This window comes from Paramormyrops kingsleyae, chromosome 6 (genome assembly GCF_048594095.1).
Source record: "Paramormyrops kingsleyae isolate MSU_618 chromosome 6, PKINGS_0.4, whole genome shotgun sequence".
In the NCBI taxonomy this organism is placed as follows: domain Eukaryota; kingdom Metazoa; phylum Chordata; class Actinopteri; order Osteoglossiformes; family Mormyridae; genus Paramormyrops; species Paramormyrops kingsleyae.
This window is the reverse complement of record NC_132802.1, coordinates 35,257,318-35,282,484: the sequence shown is the minus strand read 5'-3', so window position 1 is coordinate 35,282,484 and position 25,167 is coordinate 35,257,318. Positions and strand designations below refer to the sequence as shown.

General features: G+C 41.6%; 1 protein-coding gene across 2 annotated transcripts in view; it reads left to right on the top strand.

The window, feature by feature from the left end:
• Positions 1–13,902: 13,902 nt before the first annotated feature.
• cacna2d3a (calcium channel, voltage-dependent, alpha 2/delta subunit 3a) overlaps positions 13,903–25,167 on the top strand; it is a 163,064-nt gene continuing 151,799 nt past the window's right edge. The window contains exons 1-2 of one of the 2 annotated variants that reach the window (XM_072713125.1): positions 13,903–15,136; positions 15,675–15,756. In XM_072713125.1, coding sequence (XP_072569226.1) covers positions 14,898–15,136; positions 15,675–15,756 — 321 coding nt within the window. In that variant the 5' untranslated portion in view covers positions 13,903–14,897. The remainder of the gene's footprint in view (positions 15,137–15,674; positions 15,757–25,167) is intronic. The other variant, XM_072713126.1, reaches the window with a different exon arrangement.

The following is a 25,167-nucleotide window of genomic DNA, read 5'->3' as shown; positions in this document are numbered from 1 at the left end:
TCTTGTTACATATTTATCAGTCATTTATTGCATTTGGGAGGGACTACTGTCCATCCATCCTTCTTCCAACCACTTATCCTAAGTAGGGTCCTGGTACTTTCCTGGGAGACACAGGAGACAGGTCAAAATGTGGGCAATTTATAGACACCATTTGCATGTTTTCAACTGCAGAAGGAAACTGTAGTCCTTGGAGGAAACCCACAGGAAGACGGGGAGAACATGCTCCACACAGAGCAGTAGATTCATCCCACAGCATTCCTGTCAACTGTCCCTGCTGGTCTTGTGCTGTGACTGTACACATCTCTCTAGTTGGATGCAGTGCTGTAGCATAACAGCAATGTATTTACTTGGTCTTCTTGTCCAGTGCAGCTTATGTTTTGTTTTGTTTCCTGTGTCTTGTCTGAGTGGTTTTTACCTGTCATCCGCTAAGTCTGTATAAATGAGCTTCACCAGTGGCTGTCTTGCCACATCGATGCACTCACAGCATAAATCCCCCCACTGTGGACTAACTTGAAAAACTTGGCCTTGTCATGGCTTTGATTCATTAGAACTTTCCCTCCATTTACTCCCCCCCCCCACACACACAATCTGCGTGACCTTCGTCTTAATGAGATCTTTACGTGGAGTTAGCCTCCCTGGGGTCAGCTTGAGGCAAACCCAAGGATGAAGGGCATCCTCCTCTTGTGCCAGCAGAAAATATCAGATAAGGTCCATGGGATCAGCCTTCTCTGACACATTAGCTCATTCATTATAGAGTGATGCATTTTTTTTCTTTTCTGGGGGTGATGGTGTGATGTGGGGAGGCTTGGCTGGGTGGCACACACATTTATTTCCTCTCAAGTTCAATAGGCTTTTACATATGTTTCAATGGGAAATGCATGTTTGTAGCTCCTCTTCCATATATCAGCAGATCACCTCTAACATTTGCAGAATACCCAGCACATTGCAACACTTTGTAATACTCCATTCAGCTCATGGAAGGTGGGCCTCTTCAGTGGAAGGTGGGCCTCTTCAGTGCACAATTCACAAGGTGAAGTAGGAAGAAAGGGTAAAGATCTTCATGCCAGGATATTCAGCCTGGCATGATGACAGATGTGGACACTTTGCTCCACACTTATTCCTCTCTGGTGAGTTTAGGTACTGGGTTTTGACAGTGCACACAAATATCCTGCATCTGGGCCACCACTTCAGTTCTGCTTACACTGTTCTTAGTAACTTGGGCTAACTTTCCAGGATGAGCTCAGTGGTGTACATTATGACATGCCACAAGCCAATAGCTGCTCTGTGATTACGGATGATGTTTTTATTAGCCTCTTCTGGAGCCGACACCTTATCATGGTGGAGGGGTTTGCATGTTCCAATGATCCCAGGAGCTAAGTTGCCCGGGGCTTTTTGCCCCTGGTAGGGTCACCAAAGGCAAATAGGTCCTGGGTGAGGAACCAGACAAAGTGCGGCTCATTAGACCCCTTATGATGAGAAATAATATTGATTCACGTTTTCCCTTGCCCGGACGTGGGTCACCAGGCCCCCCCCGAACCCTCGATGGCGAGCGCCTGGTGGCCAGGCCTGCGCCCATGGGGCCTGGTCGGGCACAACCTGAAGAAGGCACGTGGGTCTCCCCTCCAATGGGCTCACCACCTGTAGGAGGGGCCAAAGGGGTCGTTTGCAGTGTGAGTTTGGCAGTGGCCAAAGGCGGGGACCTTGGCGGTCCGATCCTCAGCTACAGAAGCTACCTCTAGGGACATGGAATGTCACCTCTCTGGTGGGGAAGGAGCCTGAGCTGGTGCACAAGGTTGTGAGGTTCCGAGTAGATATAGTTGGGCTCACCTTGACGCACAACTTGGGTTCTGGAATCAGTCTCCTTGAGAGGGGTTGGACCCTCTTCCACTCTGGAGCACGTGGGCTTATGTGGGCAATGACAGTGAGACCTGGAGGGGTGTGATTGCGAGGAATGCCCCCCCCCCGATCTGAACCCAAGTGGTGTTTTGTTATTGGACTTCTGTGTTCATCACGGATTGTCCATAATGAACACCATATTCAAACATAAGGGTGTCCATATGTGCACTTGGCACCAGGACACCCTACGCCACAGTTCAATGATCGACTTTGTGGTCTTGTCATCGGACTTGCGGCCACATGTATTGGACACTCGGGTAAGGAGAGGGGTGGAGCTGTCAACCAGTCACCACCTGGTGGCTCCGCTGGTGGGGGAGGAAGCCAGTCAGGACTGGCAGGTCCAAGCGTATAGTGAGGGTCTGCTGGGAACGTCTGGTGGAATCCCCAGTCAGAAAGAGCTTCAACTCCTACCTCAGGCAGAACTTCACTCATGTCCCGGAGGAGGCAGGGGACATCGAGTCTGAATGGGCCATGTTCCACGCCTCCATTGTGGAGGTGGGTGACCGAAGCTGTGGCCGTAACGTGGTCGGTGCCTGTCGTGGCGGCAACTATAGGGGAATCACACTCCTCAGCCTCCCTGGTAAGGTCTATTCAGGGGTCCTGGAGAGGCAGGTCTGTTGGATTGTCAAACCTCGGATTCAGGAGGAGCAGTGTGGTTTTAGCCCTGGCCGTGGAACAGTGGACCAGCTCTATACTCTCGGCAGGGTCCTGGAGGGTGCATGGGAGTTTGACCAACCAGTCTACATATGCTTTGTGGACTTGGAGAAGGCATTTGACCGTGTCCCTCGGGGAGTCCTGTGGGGGGTGCTCCGGGATTATGGGGTGCTGGGCTTCCTTATAATGGCTGTTCGGTCCCTGTACGACCGGTGTCAGAGCTTGGTCCGCATTGTCGGCAGTAAGTCAAACTCCTTTCCTTTGTCAATGATTCGGTTCATAACTTTTATGGACAGAATTTCTAGGCACAGCCAGGGCATTGAGGGTGTCCTGTTTGGTGACCTCAGGATTAGGTCTCTGCATTTTACAGATGATGTGGTTCTGTTGTATTCATCAGACTGTGACCTTCAGCTCTCAATGGACCACAGTTTGAAGTGGCTGGGATGAAAATCAGCACCTCCAAATCCAAGACCATGGTCCTCAGCCGGAAAAGGGTGTAGTGCTCTCTCCGGGTCGGGGAAGGAGTCCTTCCCCAAGTAAAGGAGTTAGTATCTCGGGGTCTTGTCCACGAGTGAGGGAAGGATGGAGCGGGAGATCGACAGGCGGATCGGTGCGGCATCAGCAGTGATGCGGGTGCTGCATCGGTCTGTCATGGTGAAGAAGGAGCTGAGCCAAAAGGCAAAGCTCTCGATTTACCAGTCGATCTACGTTCCTACCCTCACCTATGGTCACGAGCTGTGGGTAGCGACCGAAAGAACGAGGTCGCGAATACAACAATTTTAACAAAGGCATTTTAAAAAAATAAAAATAAATAAATAAATAATAAGCACACAAGAAATAAGAATAAGCTCAAAGTAAAAATAAAATTTAAATAGAATAATTTTAATAAATAGCAACAACAACAACAGTCACAATCATAATCATAATAATAAAATACTACAGAAAACATGGTAATTTAACCACCCACATTCTTGGTAGGGGTCTCACTGGGGACTCAAGCAGGGCTGGGCGATAAAACAATAACGATAATTATCGCTATATAATTTTCCTTGATGTTGATGTGCCAAATGCTTGATGAAAAGTTCAATATGATTTATGACACAACATGCTCCTAGCGACATGCTTTGCATCACAAAATGAGGTGACTTTCTCTGTGACTACTTGTCAAGACCAGCAGTGGAGCACAAGCACAAACATAGCTGTGAAAACAGGTAAGTTCAAAGTAACCCATTCAACAAGGGTAATCCAGCAAACTCCAAAAGGAAAATCCACAGTAAAATTCAGTCCATGAGAAATCCAGCAGTAATAATCCACAGAGAAATAAGAAAAGATAGGAAGAATGACAGCAGCAGCGTGTTCCAGTGATGACTAAAATAACCTGCTCTTCTTCTATCTCAGACTTGTGAAATGCGAAATATTGTTTGGGCCCACATGGTGCTTTTCGTTTCCTTTTTGGCATACTTTGAGCCCTTTTTGAAGGGAGAGCTCCATCTAATGGGGTCAGGAAATATAGCAAATTGTTATGTAAGCGTCAATTTGGCCATGAATACTGTTTGTCAAGTGTTTGTTACATTCTGACAATTAAAAAAAGTTTATAGCTAAGATTAACCATCTGGTTTCTTCAATTTTAACTCGGAAGTAAAAATCAGCCTTTAAACTGCAGAGAAATAATGACAACATTTATCATGATAAATCATATTGATATCGACCGATATGAACATTTTTATCGCGATAACATTTTTGGCCATAATCGCCCAGCCCTAGCCTCTAACCCCTACCTCCACACAGACTCCAGCTCCAACCTTACCGGGGACTCTGGCCCCTACCTGTCACACCCAAGGAAACAGGCAAGCAGGCGAGATCCCAGCATAAAGGGGAATTATTGGATTGCAGGTAATGGACAAGCAGGGTAATGAAGTCAATGACAGATCTGGGGGACATAAGACTGGGAAGCACTTAAATACAAAACCTACAAGAGGCAGCTGGTGATGATAAAACAGGGGAAGGAAAGAGATGTAATGCCAGTTGTGGCTTGTTAGGGCCATGTCGGGCGGGGGGGGTTACAGGGTAAGGCAGATGGGGGACAGGATGTGACACTGCCTCACTGGAGTCTTTAATATACTATGCACTCTAATATATTAGAGTGCATAGTATATTAAAGGGGAATCAGTTTAATATATGTTTTAAAAAATCAATAGGAGAAATATTAATATATATGTTTTATATGGTAACTTGGCACATCAGAATATAATTTGTGTGTGTGTGAGTGTGTGCATTATGTTTGGCCGGGATCTATTTTTTTATTTAAAGAAACGGTCATTATTGACACCACTGTCACTGCCTGATCTGCGGCTGCCTACACACTAGGTTTCATGTATGCCAAACTTGCAACAGTTTACAGTGCATTCATGGCGCATTTTGGCTTTCGCAACATTAACCTATGCATGTGTGTTAGTCTTTGGCTAATTTTTTTTAAGTGAGGCTCTGATCGCGGCTAACACTGTACACTACATCTACAGCATCTCTGTATCAGTTTCATAACAAGAGAAGCATCTGTATTTTTACGGTATTAAAAATAATACCTCTGGGGTACATATAATAATGTCAAACTGCCCAAGCCTAGTGTGTATAATTCACCTAATGATGACATTTTAAGAAAACCAGGAGCATGGACATGTGACATTATCAATCAGGGGGTAGCGCTTCTCACACCCTCAGGGTTAAGGATCGTATGGAGAGTGAATGTTCTACTCGTGTTTCATAGGTATCCTGCAGATGGTTCTGCTCCTTCCTACATTGAAGAGACAGTTTGGTGATTCTCGGTTGTCCTTAATGTGTACACTGAGTAAGACTGGCATCATTTCTAGGGATTTCCTATGTCTCCCAGCTTAGGCTCCAGGCCCACTGTAACCTTGTGTTGGACAAGTGCTGGGAAGACTGATAGATTAATAGTGCATAAAAATAAATTTGTGATTTACATTTGTTGTTGTATAGCTGTAAGATCAAATTCTAGTATTATACAGCAATGACAGTTAGAATGATTTTCTTAAACTAAAATGTACCAGGAGATCTGCAGATGCTTAATTAGGCACGGCGATATGCAATATGCAAGCATCTAACAGCCCCCTCCCTTCCGACGCTCTGACATAGAATCTGCCAAGAAAAAACTGACATAAGGCCCATTTGCTGCTTATCCACCTTCTTTTATCAAGAATGCAGAATATGTAGGAGTCTTCCATACAAGGTCCGAAGACAATATTTGTGTCTGGGGACATGGATGACTGCAAAACCTCTGAATGACTTTCTGAGTCACAATCAGAACCTGTTTCATGTGTGATAAGATGCATTAGGACCCCTTAGAAAATTTCGCACCCCACGTTTTTGCCTTGGACCAGTGCTGTTAATGCAAATAGAAATCCTAACTGAAATATCCGAATGGGGGTGGGATTAAGATGCTGCAAGATGCACTGGGGCTAATCGCACACTCTTGCATACAGATGACTGAACGTGTGATTGATTCACTGGGGGTGGGGGATGGGCACAACAGCCAATGTGCCGCTCAAACACCCAATGACCTAATGATACTAAAGCCCCATAATCATCCCCTATCACCCTCCTTCATTCCACACTGTCGTCTCGAATGGAGTGACAAGTAAATGAAATGGTTCATTCCGATTATTACTGATTCTTTGAAATGCATTAATTTTAATTACACAACTTAAATTTCATTACTTGGCTATGGTATTTACAAATTGCTGGTAATCTAAATGCAGGAGAATGTGCTGTGAACAATATGAAGGCTTCTGTCCCATCAGAGAGAGCAAGAGTAGAAGAGAAGGTAATTGAGATGTGGTAATTTTACAGGATGTGCACACATTCTCAGAGAGAAGAGACACAGAGGAACCCCTGACTCACTGTTTTTTGACATGTTCTTCCATTATGCTCAGCGTATGCATCCCCATGGGACTAAAGTGTGCACTATGCTTCTGCTACCATTACAAAGCACAAGGAGATTGTCTACAGCTTTCCTCTGATCATAACAATATTTAAACTTGTCTACCTCTTTTCCTGACATTTGAAAAAAAAATTTTTTTTTAATCTTGCCAGTTTTAATTTTACAAATATGATGAAGCTAGTTCATTGCTAGGTATCCTGGTATTCAAAGAAATTTTAAAAAATTAAGAATATTTGTGCAGTTTAAGCTGGAGTGCAGTCAATGTGGTCAATTTTAAATTCTAGATGCACCTTACTAAAGCCAAATTGTCATTAATATGTTTAAAGGAGTCCTCCTTTAAACATATTAATGACAATTTGGCTTTACGTATTCAATGCTTTACGTATTCATTCAATGACAAAGAAAAGGCATTCTATCAGTTTTGAGTACAGGTACATTGGAATTCTCTTTACCTCATCTTGCTCTCTATAGCTTGGGGGGGGGGGGGATCATAGTACAGGGTTAGCCAATGTGTTACCTTGCTGAGCCACTCACCACCGCCACTACCCCCTTTTAAAAATGATATCAGCGTAAAACACATGCTATAGGTTTTCCTGAGAAATTAATGTTCTCTCTCAAACTTCAAGAATGAAGGTCTTCTGTGAAAACACAGAGGCATCACATAGGCAAGCAAAAGTATAGACGTCTCACATAGGGCCCTAAGCATAATTCCCTATAGGCCTACTTAACTAAATTCTATCTTTTTTCACCTTAGCATCTGGCGTAACTGAGGAGCTGTGACATAAACAGCCACTCGCTAGCCACAGGGAGCTTCTAGAAGTCAGTGCCAGATTACAGAATTACTTTCAGTCTGACCAGCAGATTGAGTGACACACAAGGCTGATATTACTTGTGATCGGGAAGCAGTAAGCATTCTTGCAGTTCTTTATCGACAATTTGCTGAGAGTTTTGGATATCTTCATACAAATACAGGGAAAGAAAACCACAGTGTCATCCAAATGAATGATAACCCCATAGTGTTCCCAGAAATTTAGTATTTTTGTATGCTTTGTTCACCTTTAGAAATCACAAATATACCAAACCACCAAATGCTATTTTATAAAAATCTGTGACTGCAATCAAAAAAAAAAAAATGTCAAAAGTTTTGTTTTGTATTTTGTTTTGTTACTTCTGGTTAAGCTTAGGGCTGGGTGGGGGGTCACTCACCGAGCAGCAGACATCCACGGGACATTATTTTATGGGCTAAATATGGTCGGCCCCTTATGGCCTTTATTTAGACCAAAAATAGTGGGGCTGGGTTTAGTCCATCTGTTTCGGTCCACATTTAGCCCAAGACGGGTGTCTTGTTCAGACCAGATATAGCCTTAATACAATCATGTAATACATTGCAGCAAGTGGGGAATTATCACAATGGGTATTATGTTGTGTACACTTCACCAAAATCCTGTACGCTATTGAATATAATCAATTTTATATTAAAGAAGTCACATCGCAAGCTACAGTGTGCAACGTTCTCCATGAAATAGTGGCTATATATGTGTTTTATGGTCTTATCTTGCAGAATTGTAATTTTTTTTGCAATTACTCACTTCTGCTGATCAACTGCTCCATGTTTGACTTCTTTCTGTGCCGGATGCGACAAGTATAAAGCAGGTTTATAAGAATGCTTCCCTGCAGCTTCACCGAACCCATCTTGCTTGCGTACTCACACACAAGCTGACAAGCATGACTGTGACGGCTCATTTAAAAATTCAAAGTCAAAACAGTTCCAAGTGAACAGGAGTAGTGGAAGGACAGATATTGTGAGGGTGACCTATTGAATGGGGTAGGTGATTATTATGTATCATTATAAATTATGACATAACACAGAAACGTGTTTGGCTGAAGTTTAGTTGAGCTAAACAGTAGCAAGGTAAGCTAAAGCTGCTCTCGTCAGCAGCTAATGCGGGCGCATGACTAGCTAGCATGTAGTGAAACTGGACTTGGCAACATTTTCCATTTGAAATGGAAATTCCACTCCAAACCTGCGTAGCCTTTCCACCCCATCGCTAATTTGATCATGTCTATTCTCTCACCCAACGCTGTCCTGCTTATTTGCTAGTCATTTAGCCTTTGTCTGTTTCGGTGTACGAGTTATAGACGAGTTATATATGTTATACGAGTTATATATTGTGTTTTTTCTGTGGATACAAGTACACTACTGGGGTGTGTGATATAACTTTTCTACGATATTAGCACCATTGATTGTATTCTGTAACAGGATTCAGGAAAGGTTAATTAAATGTTTTTCTGCGTCATTGCAGGTGCTGTCAAAAAGCGAGACTGCAGTGCCACCGACTATGATGTATCCTGTGCCACGCCAGGCCACTAAAGCCTGCTCCTGAGCCTTCTGGCGGTGGTGGCTACTGTACCTCAAAATAAGTGAACACCATTTTTTAAGACTTGATAACACGACCCTGAGATGTCAAATAAATGTTTTATTGGTACTCTTTTGTCAGTTTGATGTGTTTTGTGAGTTATTTTGTGAGTTTTACATTATTAATAATATTTTATTTATATATATATATATATATATATATATATATATATATATATATATATATATATATAGGGGTGGCATGGTGGTGCATCGCACCTCTGGGACCTGGGTTTGAGTCTCTGGAGTTTGCATGTTCTCCCTGTGTCGTCGTGAGGTTTCCTCCGGGCACTCCGGTTTCCCCCCACAGTCCAAAGACATGCTGAGGCTAATTGGCGTTGCTAAATTGCCCTTAGGTGTGTGAGTGTGCCCTGTGACGGGCTGGCCCCCCGTCCAGGGTTGTTCCCTGCCTCGTGCCCGTTGCTCCCAGGATAGGCTCCAGACCCCCCGTGACCCAGTAGGATAGGCGGGTTGGACGATGGATAGATGGATATACAGTATATATATATATATATACACACACACACACACACTGATATATTACAATAATAATAAATTAATGGTTAGTTATGCAGCCTAAAAGTCTTTGACCCAACACTGTTAACAGTGCTACCATGACACCCCAGGCAAAATATTTGGTAACGCTTTACATTAAGTGCACCTTCATAATGCATGCATAATGCATTCATAGAACATTCAGTGCACCTTCATAATGAAATCATAGAACATTCATAAGCAGCATGCAAGTATACCTTGACATCCTAACATGCCTTAACAGCTTTAATATACATTAATAACAAACATTACATGATTATACAATTATAATGTTTGTTATTATTATATAATGTTTGCTAATAATGTATATTACAACTATTAAGGGATGTTAGGATGTAAAGGTATGCATACATGATGTTTATGAATGTTATATGAATACTTAATTAATACATTATGAAGGTGTACCAAATATTTTATGAGTGCAATATAAAAGCATTATGAAGGTGCAGTTAATGTAAAGCGTTACCAAATATTTTATCACGATAATTTTATTAATTATCTCTTTCCAGGCTCTATCCTTTCTTGAAATTCCCTGATATTTGCCCCAAACAGATTATGAACATGAAAAAAGGTGACAAATTGAATGGACTGCAAACTGAAATCTAATTTTAATAATTATACAAAAAAAAAAAAAAAACATTGTGGGAAGGCGTAATATCAGAAAACGGCGACAGTACAGTGTGTTGCTAGGTGTTGTATCTGCCTGCCTCGCTGCTCATTCTCGGGGACGTTTGATGTGTACTAACAAGCAATATTACTTATGGAAAATGTATCGAAGTCAGATTTATTTGTTAAATTTTATATGACAATAAGCTGATATATTGTTTATATTACTCAGCCCTAATTACGCCGACCAGGGAATTTTCCTAGGCAGCGGCCCATTATGGACCGAACCACGTTTCCCTGCCCACTACAGCAGTCCACAGCTCGCTACCAGGCTACGAACCAGTGGTTGAGAAAAGACCTACCTCATCCAGAACACCCAGTGCTGTTAGCTTATTACAAACCCAAGCTGTTTGTCATTGGCGAGAGGCTTCGTTTTAAGCAATGTGTGCGAAGATAGGGACAAACTGTCGTGACTTAAACGTGAGATTTTGATAGACTTGCTCAGAGAAGAGACTGTTAGTGCATTACGCTCAAAAGGTTTAAAGCTAGCATTACTAGCTCAGGAGGATTTTTTTGCAAAGGCATATAAGCTTACTGAGTCCATTGAATTAGCATCTAAGGACACAAAGTATATTGCAGGGAGAGGCAACAAGGTACAGCAGATAAATGTCATAAATGGACTAAAAATATTTCCCAGGAGGGGGACAGGGCAGTTTAACAAACAACTTCCAAACAAAAGTGGCAAAAGTGATTAAAAACAAGAAAATGTAGGTCAACAGGCATGCTACAGATGCAGGGGAAAGTATTTTGGTCATGTCTATTCACAGCTGAAAATTGCAATGTATGTTCAATAGTTGGACGCACAACTTATGCATGCAAGAACTATAGATCAGCTGTAGAATATTCAATCAGCAGAAACAGAGGTTTACTCAGAGCTTCTGAAGTGTATACAGTTTACAATGCTGCCACTGTGGAAAAAGGGTGTAACTGTGAAAGCTGGACAATAGGGGCAGTTTAGGACACGGGGCCAATGTTCGATTGTAACAGGCTGGAGAAATTCAGTTGGACTGGAAAGGCATCTTCTCAGCAGAAAAAGTGACAGATACAGATCCAGCAGTCAAAGCTGCTCTACGGAAACAGAAAGCGGTTTTTGTTAAAGGGCCAAGTATAATAAGAGAGTTCAAAGCCAAAATCAAAATCCATTCTGATGCTCAAGCATTTTCCAAAAAGCCAGACTGGTGCCATATGCATTAAAGGGGAACATGGATCTGGAGTTGGATAGACCAGGAGAGGGCAGAATATGTCCAAAGGTGAAAGGAGGGAGTGTGCAGTACACATTGTGACTGTCCCAAAAAGGGGCAAGTCCGAGTATGCGGTGAGTAAAGAGTGACCATTAACCAGATCATAAGAGGAGATGCACCCATTACCCAATACAGTGGATTATTAGCTATGCTAACTGGAGGTACAGAATTCAGTATGCTGGATCTCTCCCATGCCCTCCTTTGAGTAAGTGAAGTGCTATTTCAACAGCCCCATTTGGAACTAGTTCCAAGAATGACCTCAGCTGAGGGATGTTAGGTGTAGGTGCTGCAGCAACAGCTCAAACTTTCTCTTCTGTAGGATGTAATCATTATTTATCTGCCTGAAGACCCAGGTATTCCACACTGTTTTGCCAAAACTCACACTTCACGTTACTTTTGCACAGTCTCCAGATGAGTGAGCACTTCATCCAGTCCCCACGTGTTCTTTTTATGAGGACATAATCTGAAAAGACTGACTGGAATATTTCAGGAGCCTTGAAGACAGCATAGCTACGGCAATGATATCTCTAGTGTCCCCAAAATGTATTTATAGTCAGATACAGGTACTTCTCTGTATTGGCCTCCAATTGGAGCTGCTAAAAGGCATGGGAGAGATCTCAAAGTAACACTTATGTAAGATCCTAGAGCAGTGCTACCCAATCCAGTCCTTGGGAAGCCACATATAATCCCTGTTTTGCTCCCTCCCAGCAGCAAAAATGTGGACTGTCTGGCAGGGAGTTGGAAGGGAGCAAAAACGTGGACCATCTTGTGAATTCCCAAGGAACGGCTTGGGACACACCATCCTGGAGTACCAGCATTCCACTGGGCGACAGACCACTTGGGTAGCCACCAGTCCCGTATATTATGGGATCTTACCACATTTAAAAAGCAAAATTTTGTGGTCTGTATCAATACATGAAAAGGTGTGATTTGTTCAAGTATTTTCAAATATTTACTACTGGCCCATTCTGGGAATTTTATCGTGCAGTACTCCTGCAAAAATTTCATTGCCCCATCATATTTATGTGTATTGGTCTGTGAAATTCTTATACCATGTAAAGCAGTTTGGCATCAGAAGTTTGGGAGGGGGAGTCTTCTATGCAAGTTAAGCATTGTCTGGTTAACTTCTAGCTCTTGTACTACAGTGACAGGCTGGACACCTGCAGAGCTTTTGCTCAAATGCCAGATATGCACACAGTTCAGCCTACTTAGCTCAAAATGAGCTAAAACTGTTGCAGAAAAACAAGCCAAACAAAAACAGAATGAGGAGCATCGTCTTTCCCCATGTGGTCTTCAGCAAAGGGAACAGAGGAAGAAGAGTGAGAGGAGTTTCAGAGACTACTACTGGAAAACCCCATTCATGGGGCAGGCATTTGGCAAACAAAGGGGCAAACAGAACAGGGAAACAATCAAGTCCACAAGAGGTCAGAACAAGAAGGCAAATATAGGGCAGGCCACAGGCAGACAGGAGGCGCAATATTAATCACCAGACTGAAGCTGACCAACCACACAGGTACTTAAATACAAAGACTAACGAGGGGTAACAAGCAACAGGCGTGGCTCATCAGGTCCACATCAGGGAGGAGACAGGAGGGTCAAGTGGACATGACAGGCAGAACGTAACACTGCTAAGTTCAAAGTCCTGAAAGAAACTGACCTTTTCATTTTTCTGATTGATGTTGTACTGAATGAGGAGCTGGTAAGACCTGTTGTAATGTTTAGATTTATGCTTATGGATTTTTATACTCTTAAGTGGAAAGAGTATAATACATTTGATTAATTATACCTGACTGGTGCTGTTCGTCATGCAGCGCCTAACTTTGAGAACGCTATATTTTGTAATACTGCACTATGTTACTTTTACTTTTTTCTTCTGACTCTGCGCTTACCAGTAAAACACTGGTAAAAGAAGCCCTGGTTTCCTGCTTGTTATTTCGGCAAGCGTCCTCGTAATATATCACATGGTGAATATGCATCCATATGTTGCGTTTAAGTAGGCTACGTAAAGTGTCGTTTCATTTTAGCAAATTAATTTTACCCCCTCACGTGATAGTGTTTGGTAACACTTCTTGGTTGCGGTTTAATTTTCCCAAATCCTGTAATTTATTAAGATTCAAAATATTTAGACAATGACTACATAGCCTATTTGATTAGTTTGCTTTCGTAATTGTACTAATTATTTCAATAAAGTTAGAGCATAGCCATCTTATTGTGTGCCACACAAAATGACATTACTGAATAGAGCATAAAAACTTTACAAATTAAATAAACAAGATTTAAAATATGCATATCAAGTGGGGTCTAGGGAAACACCTACCCCATCCGTGAGATCCTTCTGCGATGGATTTCCGGCGCTGAGCCGGTTAGCTTATGGTCGCTTTCATTCATTACTTTTTCACAATTAATAATTTATTTAGGTGCTTGAGCCACTTAGTTCGCATTGATTTACTTATTCTGCATTTCCTTCAATTCAAAGAGCCTTTAAGTAAGTTCAGTTGAAAAATAAAAATAGCATACATCGGTGGATGATACAGCCAAAAAAGGGGGCGTTAAGGGGAGGCATTTTTTCAGTACGGCTCACAGTTGCGTGTCGCTGGAGAGATGCACGTAAACTCGACACTGATTAATAAACCTTCGCTTTTGAAGACGAAACAAGCGGATCGTTTTTTTCGGGGAAAGGACCTATGAGTTTGGCTACGCCAGCACCGCATGGTTCCTGTTTTCTGTGGGTGAAAAGTGACTTCATTCCGCGGGTTACACCAGCAGTGTAACCTAATCTGTCATGCGGCGCTGCGCTGAATGAAGTCGGGAGACCTCGGATGGGTGTGCGCTCTCCCGTGTGGAAGCTACATCATAACCACTGCCCACTTGACATCCATCCAACAAAGTGCATTTATTGCACGCTTTCGGAAAGAGGGATTCGGAGTCTTCGTTTTTGTTAGCTCGATCTGTTTCCTTTTTGCCACCCAACCTCTGTTTCTTCCTGGCTTTTCGTCAGCACTTTTCCAGTAATTCTTGCTTCAGTGAACCAGCTATGCTGTACGACTTGATCTCGCGGGGACGCAGAAAAGAGCATACGATAAGTGTACCCTAAAATGGACCCAAGGCAGTCCTAAACCTGGCCAGAAAAGTATCGCTATCTGGAACAATATCCGTAACATCAGCAACAACATCAGCAGAAAGAGAGAAGATTCGTCGCCGGGTTTAACGAGTTTACTCTCCTTGCCGTATCCAAATTTGCCATCTCTCACCCTCCGTTTTCTAGCGGTGAAAGGGCAATTCTGAGGAGCACTAGGTCATCCCTATAATTTGATCGGACTTACTGCAGGAGTTGTGTGCGCCTAACAAGCACCATTACTCTCCGAACAATATACAGAATAACTGCTCATGAGACGGTTAGAATAACCACCCGGAGACGCGGAGAAATAATAAACTACCGAACTGGTTCATCATCTTTATTGCACCTGAACCCACGGGAATAATAATAAATATGAACAGACATTAATGGTTATTAATGGTACGGCGTATCTGGGGATTTTTAAATACTGGGAAGCACTACAGTAAGCGGCATACAAGGACTGTGATTTTGATCCTCGAACGCGCTTTAGTCTCAAGGAAATATACAAAGATGCATCGTTATTTGAACACCACCTATTCGCATGCGTGTTGTGCTTTTTTATTCTTGCTGTGGACAACACTTGGCACGACGGTCGTCGGTGTAGATGGGTCCCAGCAAGGGATACCGTTGTCTGTGTAAGTGATGAATATTATGCGTTACAACTTTAGAGACAGGCAATAAGTTTATCTTACGCCAGTTGTTCGCTTAGATCAGTTATTCAACTGTTTTGTCTCGAATTGCAATAATAAGAGGTACCACAACTCAGGCTTATAGTACGAGTAAAATGCGCTTTAGGTTTGCCGCACTTCCAAACCATTATTTTGCTTTTACGAATATATATGAAAACATTTTACAATGTTTTTTAAAATCACCAAATACTGTAAATCGTTTTTGCTAAATGACCACATCATAAGCTACAGTTTCCTAAAAATCTGGGCATGTCACGTAGTCTACTGCTACATTTAAATAGCATAATGTTACAAAAAAAAACGTACTATAGGCAAACTTATACATTTAATTTGAGTCAACTTTTTTTGTGAATAGTTATACATTTCACGATGTGATACTGTGAGGACGGACGTCCTCTGTTTGTGTCTTATGCTTACTGTAAACATAATTCCTTGAGAACCAGCATATTGATACTTCCCTTTTTGGTCTGACTGTTATTTACAGTGTGAAGTTGTGGGCCTCTGCCTTTGGGGGAGAGATTAAATCCATTTCAGCCAAGTACTCAGGTTCACAACTGCTGCAGAAGGTAAGGGCAATGAACCACTTCTACATTATACTTATGGATTTGATTGAAGGGGAAGTTTATAATTTCATCCGGCTGCTCATCACCACAGTGCCCCGCATGGCAGGGTTTTGGAAACTGAAAACAGTCATAACCTAGTTTCGCATCAATAGTTTCAAATCGCCCTGCTGTCTAGAGGAGAAATGGCAACAGCCATATTGTTTAAATATACATTGTTAAGGCTTGTTTTCTTATATGGCCCCACAGATTGTCGTCGCAGAGGACTAACAAAGTTTACGAAAAAATACTGCGAGAGATTCTTATTTCTGCCTTTCAGTCCAGATCGGCCCAGTGTCACCATTTGTAGGAGAATAACGTCCGCTTTTGCTGTATAATGATAATGCTTTTTATAATATGCTGCCATTGTGGTCAGCTAAATGCAAAACTGCAAATGCAGGGTCAGCTGAAGAAGAGGAATATGGTGCAGGTGTTCCGCTGCGATGGGGCATAGCGCACCTTCCCTGCCATTTCTGTGCGGAACAGCAGCTGGGAAAGGAATGTCGTGCAATTGTGTATCATGACGACAGTCCCACAATCCCTCTGTTTGCTGCCAATGTGGCCCCCTCTGCCTGGATGTATTACATAATTCCAGATAAGGGGAATGAATGTGGTTATCTTCCCTCCTCAGCTTGCTGCTGCGTCTTACCCTGGCTGCCCACCTCTACTTAGAGGAAAAATGGGACATGCTATTTAATTCAAATGAAGGGGCTGGAAACTTACTGTAAAAACCTTAATCAGGAAGTGGATGCGTCCCCTGTAGTCTAGAACCTTAAACCCACAAGACTCTTTGCACTTTGCTATTCTCTCAACGTAAAGAAAATACCACACAGTAATAAAAAAAATTGCGTTCCGAACTTAAAAGTATTATGGGTAACAAGGGCCACAAATACAACAGAGTTAATTTTTATTTTTTAAATCTGTAATACACTGGGACAGCTGGAGTGCAGGGTTGTACTAAGAAAATCTGGCAGTTCTAGTTCCGAAATGGCAGTGTCAGAGTTAATTTTCGGTACGCATTTGATTGGCAGATGGACTTAATTGGCTACTGCAGTCCCGGGAGGGTTCTGTGATAATGCACCCCTTGTGGCTGGATTTGCTTTTAAATGAGGAAAAAGAAAGAAAATCTGTGACAAGCAGACAGGGAAGATTAGTACCATTAAGTAGGTCCTCTGCGGAGTAATCAGATGGACATGGTCATTTATAATTGCTAATCTGACCCCAGCAAAATAAAAAAAAAACAGATTACCCTGCTTAAATTTTCGATAAACTCGTCGTATCGTTGAAATATAAGATTGTAGTAAAGTAAAAGAATCATCAATATTTACCTCAAAGATACAAAAATGCGTGTTTTTATATGGAGATAGGCTACAGTAATATGGTCTGGAAGATAGTTTTATAGTGCGTGTAAAAAAAAAAAAATCACATTTAATGGACTTTAATGCATAATGTGTCTGGTGCACGGAACAGTTAAATTCACACCGTTGGGATGTATCAGTGGATTATGCCTCCGCCGGCCGCGTTTTAAAATGGCTCTTACCTCATGTTAAGTATAAAATGTGATAGATGAAAAACGAATTTAAAAAAGAACTACAGTTCCACAGATTTTCTTAATTTTCACTAAAATTTGGCCGCTGACGTTTCGCAGGAACTTTCCGTTTGCGAGGTCGAGCCGAAAGGCGCTCTGCTCGGCTTCGGTGCCCGGCTGTATGACGGATAAGTGAGCGCGCTTTGTCCCGCGTTCCCGACACGGCGCGCTCGCCGCATGTAAGGAGGATTTGTGCCCGTCAGGCGCGCGGTGGCGTTGCGTTCAATCTCTTTGACAATTCCTTTTTTATTTATTTATTTATTTATTTATTTATTTATAAAAATAACCTTTTTGATGGTTCACAGAGCAGTCGTAGCCACAGCACTGCGTGGCCCATGTGTATATTTATATTTTACATTGTTTTACTTGCACCTATAATCTGGAGTTACCTCGGTATTAATTGAAATTAATTTTCTTCACTACACAAACGCAAAATATAATGTAACACAGTTCTGTTTTCTTATCGTGGCTAACATGCTGTATTCGGTTCAAGGAATAATAATTGTGTGGTTGTGGATTTTTATCAGTTAGGCCTATATGTTTTTCATTTAACACCGCACGCATTTCTTTTTCATATATTTGCTGAAAATTATGTTCAAATTACTTTTAAATATGTAGATGCATTTTTTCTTGAAGCAGTGGTTCATGCGCTCAGAATGAAGGACAAAAGTGAAATCTCATGTTCACATGAGATTTCACTTTTGTCCTTCATTCTGAGCGCCTGATTTAATTGTTATAATTATATATCTAAAACAATGACCATGTCGCCCCAGTGCGAATGGGAAATAAGCAAAACCTCTTGGCGACATTGCAACAGATATTTAGAAAATGGCGGAATAATATTTAACGTAAACAGCCACTAGTGGCACGTTATCCTCAGATTACCCCAGGATTTGTCTTTACATTTCTCCTTCCCTTAATGGCGATATATTCTTAGTACATATTGATTTCATTATTCACACTTAATTGTCTATTACACGAAAAAAAGACAAAAAACGGCCTTTTTCTTATTGTCTGTTCTTGTGTATTTAGTGGCTGAGGTATCAGCTTATACTGTCTGCGTTCGGGCCCTGCGTACCGCCGGCCTGTTCGCTGTTTGTATGTCCTGGACGCCGGTGAACGAGGCATCCGCAGACATTTTTTGCTGGAAATTTATTATTCAAAAATGTTGCCTAAGTTTTAATGCTTATGCTGTCCTCTCTTGAACGAACTTCCACTCTGTCAGACTGTTTTCAGTAATTATATTGGGGTGAGCTGGGTATTTATATCTGTCTGGAGAAGGTTTTCGGAAGAGGATACACACGCACACACAAAAAGTGTATTTATGTTTTATGTGTATATAATCATGCTGAGCTTTCCATCATGACCACTGATCCAGTACAGGGTCATAGAGAAAATATAAATGACGATGATTATTATTATTAATAATAATAATGATGATAATAATAATAATAATAAACTGAAATATAATGCACATTGTTGCAGTGTATCTGAGTACATGCTGCAGTTTTCCGTGGTTGTAATCTTGAGTGTCATTTTGAAATGTGCTGTGTGTTTATGGGGTGTGCAAAATGGGGGCATTTGGCATGTGTTTGTAGCTCGTGTTGCCAGGTGATCATGTATAACGTTAAGGAGAATTAGGGCTAGCTGTTCTCCCCCTACCTTTCTGTAAACTTATATTGCAATTTCCTCAAGGTATTAGAAAATTCTCGCATTTCAAGGTTAAATGAGCGCAACCCTAAGTGCCAGTAACGAGAGACATGGTAAACTGAGCATTGGCGAGCTTCAGAGAGTGTGGTGTGATAACCTCAAGCGTTCCCCGATCAATATAGCATCATTTTCAGTCCTTATGCAAATAGCCATGTGTTAAAGTGCAAACCCAGGCCGATATTTACACTGCAGATCGGTTGACAGATGTCCAAGTCCCAAGAAGGCTGAAATGACCAGATGTGTGACACAAAACAGCCTAAATACTGTATGTGGAGACAGTGCATGGTGGAGGTGTCCTGTACGTTTGTATGCTATTGTTCATCTCTCATGGACGTTAATTTCATGTATCATTGATCACTAGTGAATGCCAGGAGTTGGAGATGGATTGTTACTGCATGTATATTTTAAGATGCTTTGAACTTAATTTTTTTCCGCTGCTGTATTAAACTGAGATCACAGCACAATATTTTGTTTCACTCATTTCTCAATTTATGGGTATGCTTCTGTGAGGAAAAAAAAAAATATATATATATATATATAATATTTTGCAAACTGCAGCCTGGTTCTCTTCTCTGTTCCTCATTAATGAAGGGGTTCTTCCTTGCTTTATGGGACTGCTTCTAGAAGCCTGATACAAACTGTCCTAGCACCTGCATTTAGTGTTTCCCATTCCTTTTGAAGGTCACTTGATGTCTTCTTACAATTTATGAGAAATTGTCGGATAAGTTAACGGTCATCTCACTTTCGCCCTTTACCATACCCAGTGTCTCCTGCTTCAACTTATTCTTGTGTATTCCTGCCTTAGAAATTTTGAACCTGGAAGGAACTTACTGCTCAGCGTAGCCTCTGCCAGCAGAACCATGATTAATCCAGGATTTAATAATGCAGATTTGTTTAAAAAGTTAGAGTGAAAGACCATTTTTTCAATGACTGTATATTTTTCTATATTTTATTTTATGCATAACATGATTTGCACTTCCCTTACCTATAACTGTAAATTGGTTCAGGTCAAACAGAAATCTTTGTAATGAGCAACTTATATGAATAGCTGAGTGTTAATGTAGCCTGTACTTCTACAAGCGGAAGTCCAGTACTGATGTTGCAGTGGTATCTCGATGATTGTTACTCCTGAAATTATTCTAAATACCCTAAAGATTCACGTGATAGGGATATCGAAGGCTATTTGACTGAAAGCATCCACTCCACTGGGCCTCACGTTTGGCAAACAGGCTCATCAGATGCCCCTACTCTCCAGCTGCCATAAAAAGCATAAAAACACGACCCCCCAGGAACCCCCTTCAGCTGAAATGTGTCGACTGAAAACTGACGGCATCTTCCCTTAAGCGTTTCACAAGGCGAAGCGGAGTGCTTGCGCTTGATTGACCGCTGTTCTGAGGTGTGAGTGAGTGGTGTGGTCAGTTGCATGCCATTGGGTTTGACAGGACAGGCTTAGGCTGTTTGCTGTGCTGGGCAACCACCACCCCACCTCCACACACCATCATCATCTATAACTCTTTTCCCCAGAGAAACTACAAATACTGACAATTTGGTGGTGTAAAGTCATTCTCAAAATTAGTTTTTACTGTTGGAATTTGTCATATAAAATATCTATAAAAATATGACCATTAATAGCTTTGTTTCACAATTAAATTCCTGCGGCACGTACAGTGTAAAAATTGGATGTTTTATTGATGCCTTTTCAGTTTTCTGATATTAAATATTTTAGATGAAATTCAAGTAAACATTAAGATGCCACAAAATTAACAAAAAAGAGTATGATGGTGAACAGATGTATTTTTTTTGTGTGATTTTCAGTTGTATAAAAGCAAGTGTAGTAACATGCGTAATTTTTCAGATAGAAATCATGCAAAAATGTATAATGTATTTTTTTAATCTAGTGAAGAAAGCCTAGTGAAGTACACCTAGTGTTCGCCATATTGTGTCATTCTCCATTTTGAATTTTATCGAAAAAAAAATCCCTTCGAGTAAAATATTAAACTTGTATTTTTTCTTGTGAGAAACAGCTTTTTTTTTTTTTTTTTTAAAAAAAAAAACCCATTAATGTGGTATTTGAGATTTTTATAACTTCCTTCGTTTTAAGTTTGCTCAAGAGGAATCTTCATATCATCATCAGTCATATCATTGGTTTGTTTTTGTTTGTTTTTTTCAGTGGAGTTAGATGAATAAACATATTTAATGAAGAAGTTTAATGGTAGAATGGTATAGATTTACATGAACCCCTTCACTGACATTGAATTTAATTTTGAATCAAAGCCAAAATCATTAACAGGATAACTGGAAATCAATCTCTGATGACAAAATCTTGAAAGGTAGTAATGTTCAGTGTGCAGGGATGATCAAATCACAAGAGTATGCAGCTGCTGCTTCTGCGGAGAAGGGGAGGGGGACTTGGGGGCATGGGCAAATGAAATGTAGATGGAGGAAAATGAATTCAGCTGTATTTTGCCTTCATGATTGTTATAAGCTTGGCCTGGGGCGCAGAGGGGACCCTGGTGGAGCCAGTGCCCCTTCTTCACCTCTTGGCTGTTGTGGCAAATTGATTTGTCCACGCTTTCGTTCCGGGCCATTTGACTCCTCACCATTTCTACTTTCTCCGAGAGGAAAAAAAAATTAAAATGGGAATTCCAGTTATTAGCTGTGATGGCTGAAACCCTCTGAAAAGATGTGAAAGCCTTTGAGGAAATTACTTATCTAACTTGGAAATGAAAGTGTACAGGCGGACCTAAAATAATAGAATAATGCATACCTGTAACATTTGGAAAAATAGATCATGACACCAACACATGGAACTTCACACACAGGAGAACACATCACAAAAAACTACTGCATTAAATTAAACATACAGCTGAATGTCACAGAACACCGCTGCATGGAACTTCATATACAGGAGAACATCACAGAACATCGCTGCATGGAACTTCATATACAGGAAAACATCACAGAACACCGCTGCATGGAACTTCACATACAGGAGAACATCACAGAACACCGCTGCATGGAACTTCATATACAGGAAAACATCACAGAACACCGCTGCATGGAACTTCACATACAGGAGAACATCACAGAACACCGCTGCATGGAACTTCATATACAGGAAAACATCACAGAACACCGCTGCATGGAACTTCACATACAGGAGAACATCACAGAACACCGCTGCATGGAACTTCACATACAGGAGAACATCACAGAACACCGCTGCATGGAATTTATATGACAGATATGCTCATTTTTCCTTTTCGTAGCTTGGCTGCTATGTTAAAATAATTCCATAAAATATATATTAAAACACTCTTGGAATGCACTGTATTTTAATCATTTACCTTGCAAGATTTTCACTTGAATTTCTTTTTCTGTCATTTTGGAGCAAGAATATTTTCCACATGTGCATGTGTTGTGATGCATGTGATATTTAATTAACATAACTGCAAACCCTATTAAACAGAAAGTGTAACAACATCTGTAAAGAAAAAGAAAAACAGACACTTTGGGGGGGGGTGGCGTATGACTCAGCATTGAGAACTCTCTGCCTTTCACCGGAAGATTGCTGGTTTGAAGCCCAGGGCTGGTAGGGTGGGTCCTTGCATGAGACCCTTAGCACCTGCTCTAGGCTGCTGCATGCCAGCTGACCCTGTGCTCTGACCCAAGCTTGCTCTCACCTGTTTGTCTCCTGCTGAGCAAGATTGGGTAGGAGAAAACTGTTTGCCATTGCTGCTTATTGTACAATATGCATACAAGCATGTGTGGCGGTGGTATGCACACACGCAATCACTTCGTTTAATCATTAATAAATCCCCCAAATCAAATTCCACATAACTCTCAACAATGGAGGTGTGAGGCGACAGTAAAGCCCACTGTTCCATACTGTTACAGAGCATGTGTAGCAAAATGAGATTCCTAGTAATATAGGAAGCTATGCTCTTCCAGGACACCACCGGGTAACATGTTTGAGCGAGCTAATTCCATAGCACTAAAAGGCATTAATTAAGCAGGGGAAACTAAATTATTTTATTATTTTAGTATGTTATTTTTAAACTGTTCTCCAAGGACACAAAAATAGTTTTAAACATGCATGTAAACCAAGAAAGTTTAATATTATCCTCTTCTGAAGAGATTTCGATATGCATCGCTCTGTAATTCTGCCAATACAACACTAGGTGGTAGGAGTGAGACCTGTGAAATTGACCCTCGTAACAGTAGTGAAACAAATTCCTCGAGAAACCCCTTGATTATATCCAGCGAGCGTTCAAACTAAGCATTTCTGTGCGGCCCCTGAGATTTGGCCCCCTGTTGGCCACAAAGAGTCACTGCACTAGGAGGGACAGGAGACCCCAGCGTGACTTTTTGAGTGGGGGCCCAGAAAGAACAAACCCATCCCTGATTATACCAGTGCAGTATTAACAATTAACTCCCAGTTAGGATTTGCCATTCACAATGAGCATGTATTATTGTCATCATGATGACAGAATATTAGATTTAGCTGTACTGAAAAACTTAATAGCTGTTAATATTGATTCACAGAGTCAAGGAGAGGACTTTGAACAGGATTATGAAATGTCGCTGTCTGATTTACTTTACTGTAAATTCAGAGTTAGGTTAATGAATCAATTGCCGTTTAAGTTGTGACAGATTTGCACATCGATATTATCATCATTGTCATCATCACGGAAATACATATTATATTAGAACTATATGCAACCAATGCTGACCTATTGAAGTTGCACATTCTAATATTGTTAACTAAGGCTAGCCTGTAGAATTGACCTAAGTGACCTAATCTGGATGTTTTTCCAGTCTTACATGACTGGGATTCAGTATAGAGCACTGGAACAGAGAATTGCCTATAAATAGTTATGATTGTCCTTATTTTTTCCCATATGTCATTGATGAAATATTATGTAGCAGACTGCATTGCATATAAATAACACTGTAGGTTACATTGAACAGATGGATGCAATTTCACATTCTCAGCCATAATTGGGAGGTCTGTATGTATCAGTTTAGCTATAATTGACTGCATCATACAATTGGCCAGATCATAAGGTGGCGTGATCAAGTCTCAAAAATGGATTAAGTAAGAGCCAATAATGTGAGCTATATGTTAGAGAGTCTGCCAAGCCAATGCAGCCTGTCTTTGTTAAAAGGAAAGTCCATTGCCAGGACTTACAGTAAGGAAGAGGCATTATTACGTATTTCTTTGACTTTGATGTTGCTGTGAGGGACACAAGGCAGTGAGGAAGGTGCCAGTCTAACTGTGTATGACACCTAGGTGATATTTAAGGCTTGTTCTCATCATGCATCCTCATGCAACTAAATCATTAGAGTTCATTTGCTTCCTGCGTGTATGTATGTCCAAAGTACATCTGTTCCGAATCTGGCTTCTTGAGCATTTTGGTGCAGTGGGGCTAACAGTGACAAAACGCAACGAACCGATGGTGATATGGCAAAACGAATAGCTCCTGCAAAGCCCCGTCCAGTTATTCACTGCCACTAAAATGCATATGCCTCGACGATAAGCCGACAGAGGGCTGCTCACCGCCTATGATTCCTAGGCTTGTATTCTATTACCAGCTCGAAAGTGATAAATGTGAACAATTCTGATGACTATCCTGGTTCCCAGCCATTTGTCATCAGACGCCGTTCAGGACGTCTCGATAGCTATGGATAACGGCACACTCTACCGGTCAGTGCCAGACAAAGCCCATGTAGAGCTCTAGGCGAGTTTCACTGCCGGCATCTCCCTCCCCAGCAAACTTCAGTGCCCAGTTTCACTTTGTTTTGAATGGGGCACTGTATGCAGCACACTCCTTGTGCCAGGGGTGTGGGCGTGGGGGTAGTGGTGGCAGTTTGCCAAGTCAGAAGTCAGAAGATGGTGCCCCAGGCAGCTACCTGTGTCGCCCTATGGGTTGCCGGTAACTGACCTGGGTCCACACCTCCTTTACACTCAGGCATGGGACGACCGGCCTAACTATGTGTAGGATCACATCATGTGTTGGTGAGTTCCCCTTGCGATTTGCTTTCAGGGGGTCTTCTATGACTAAATATGGCCAAAGATA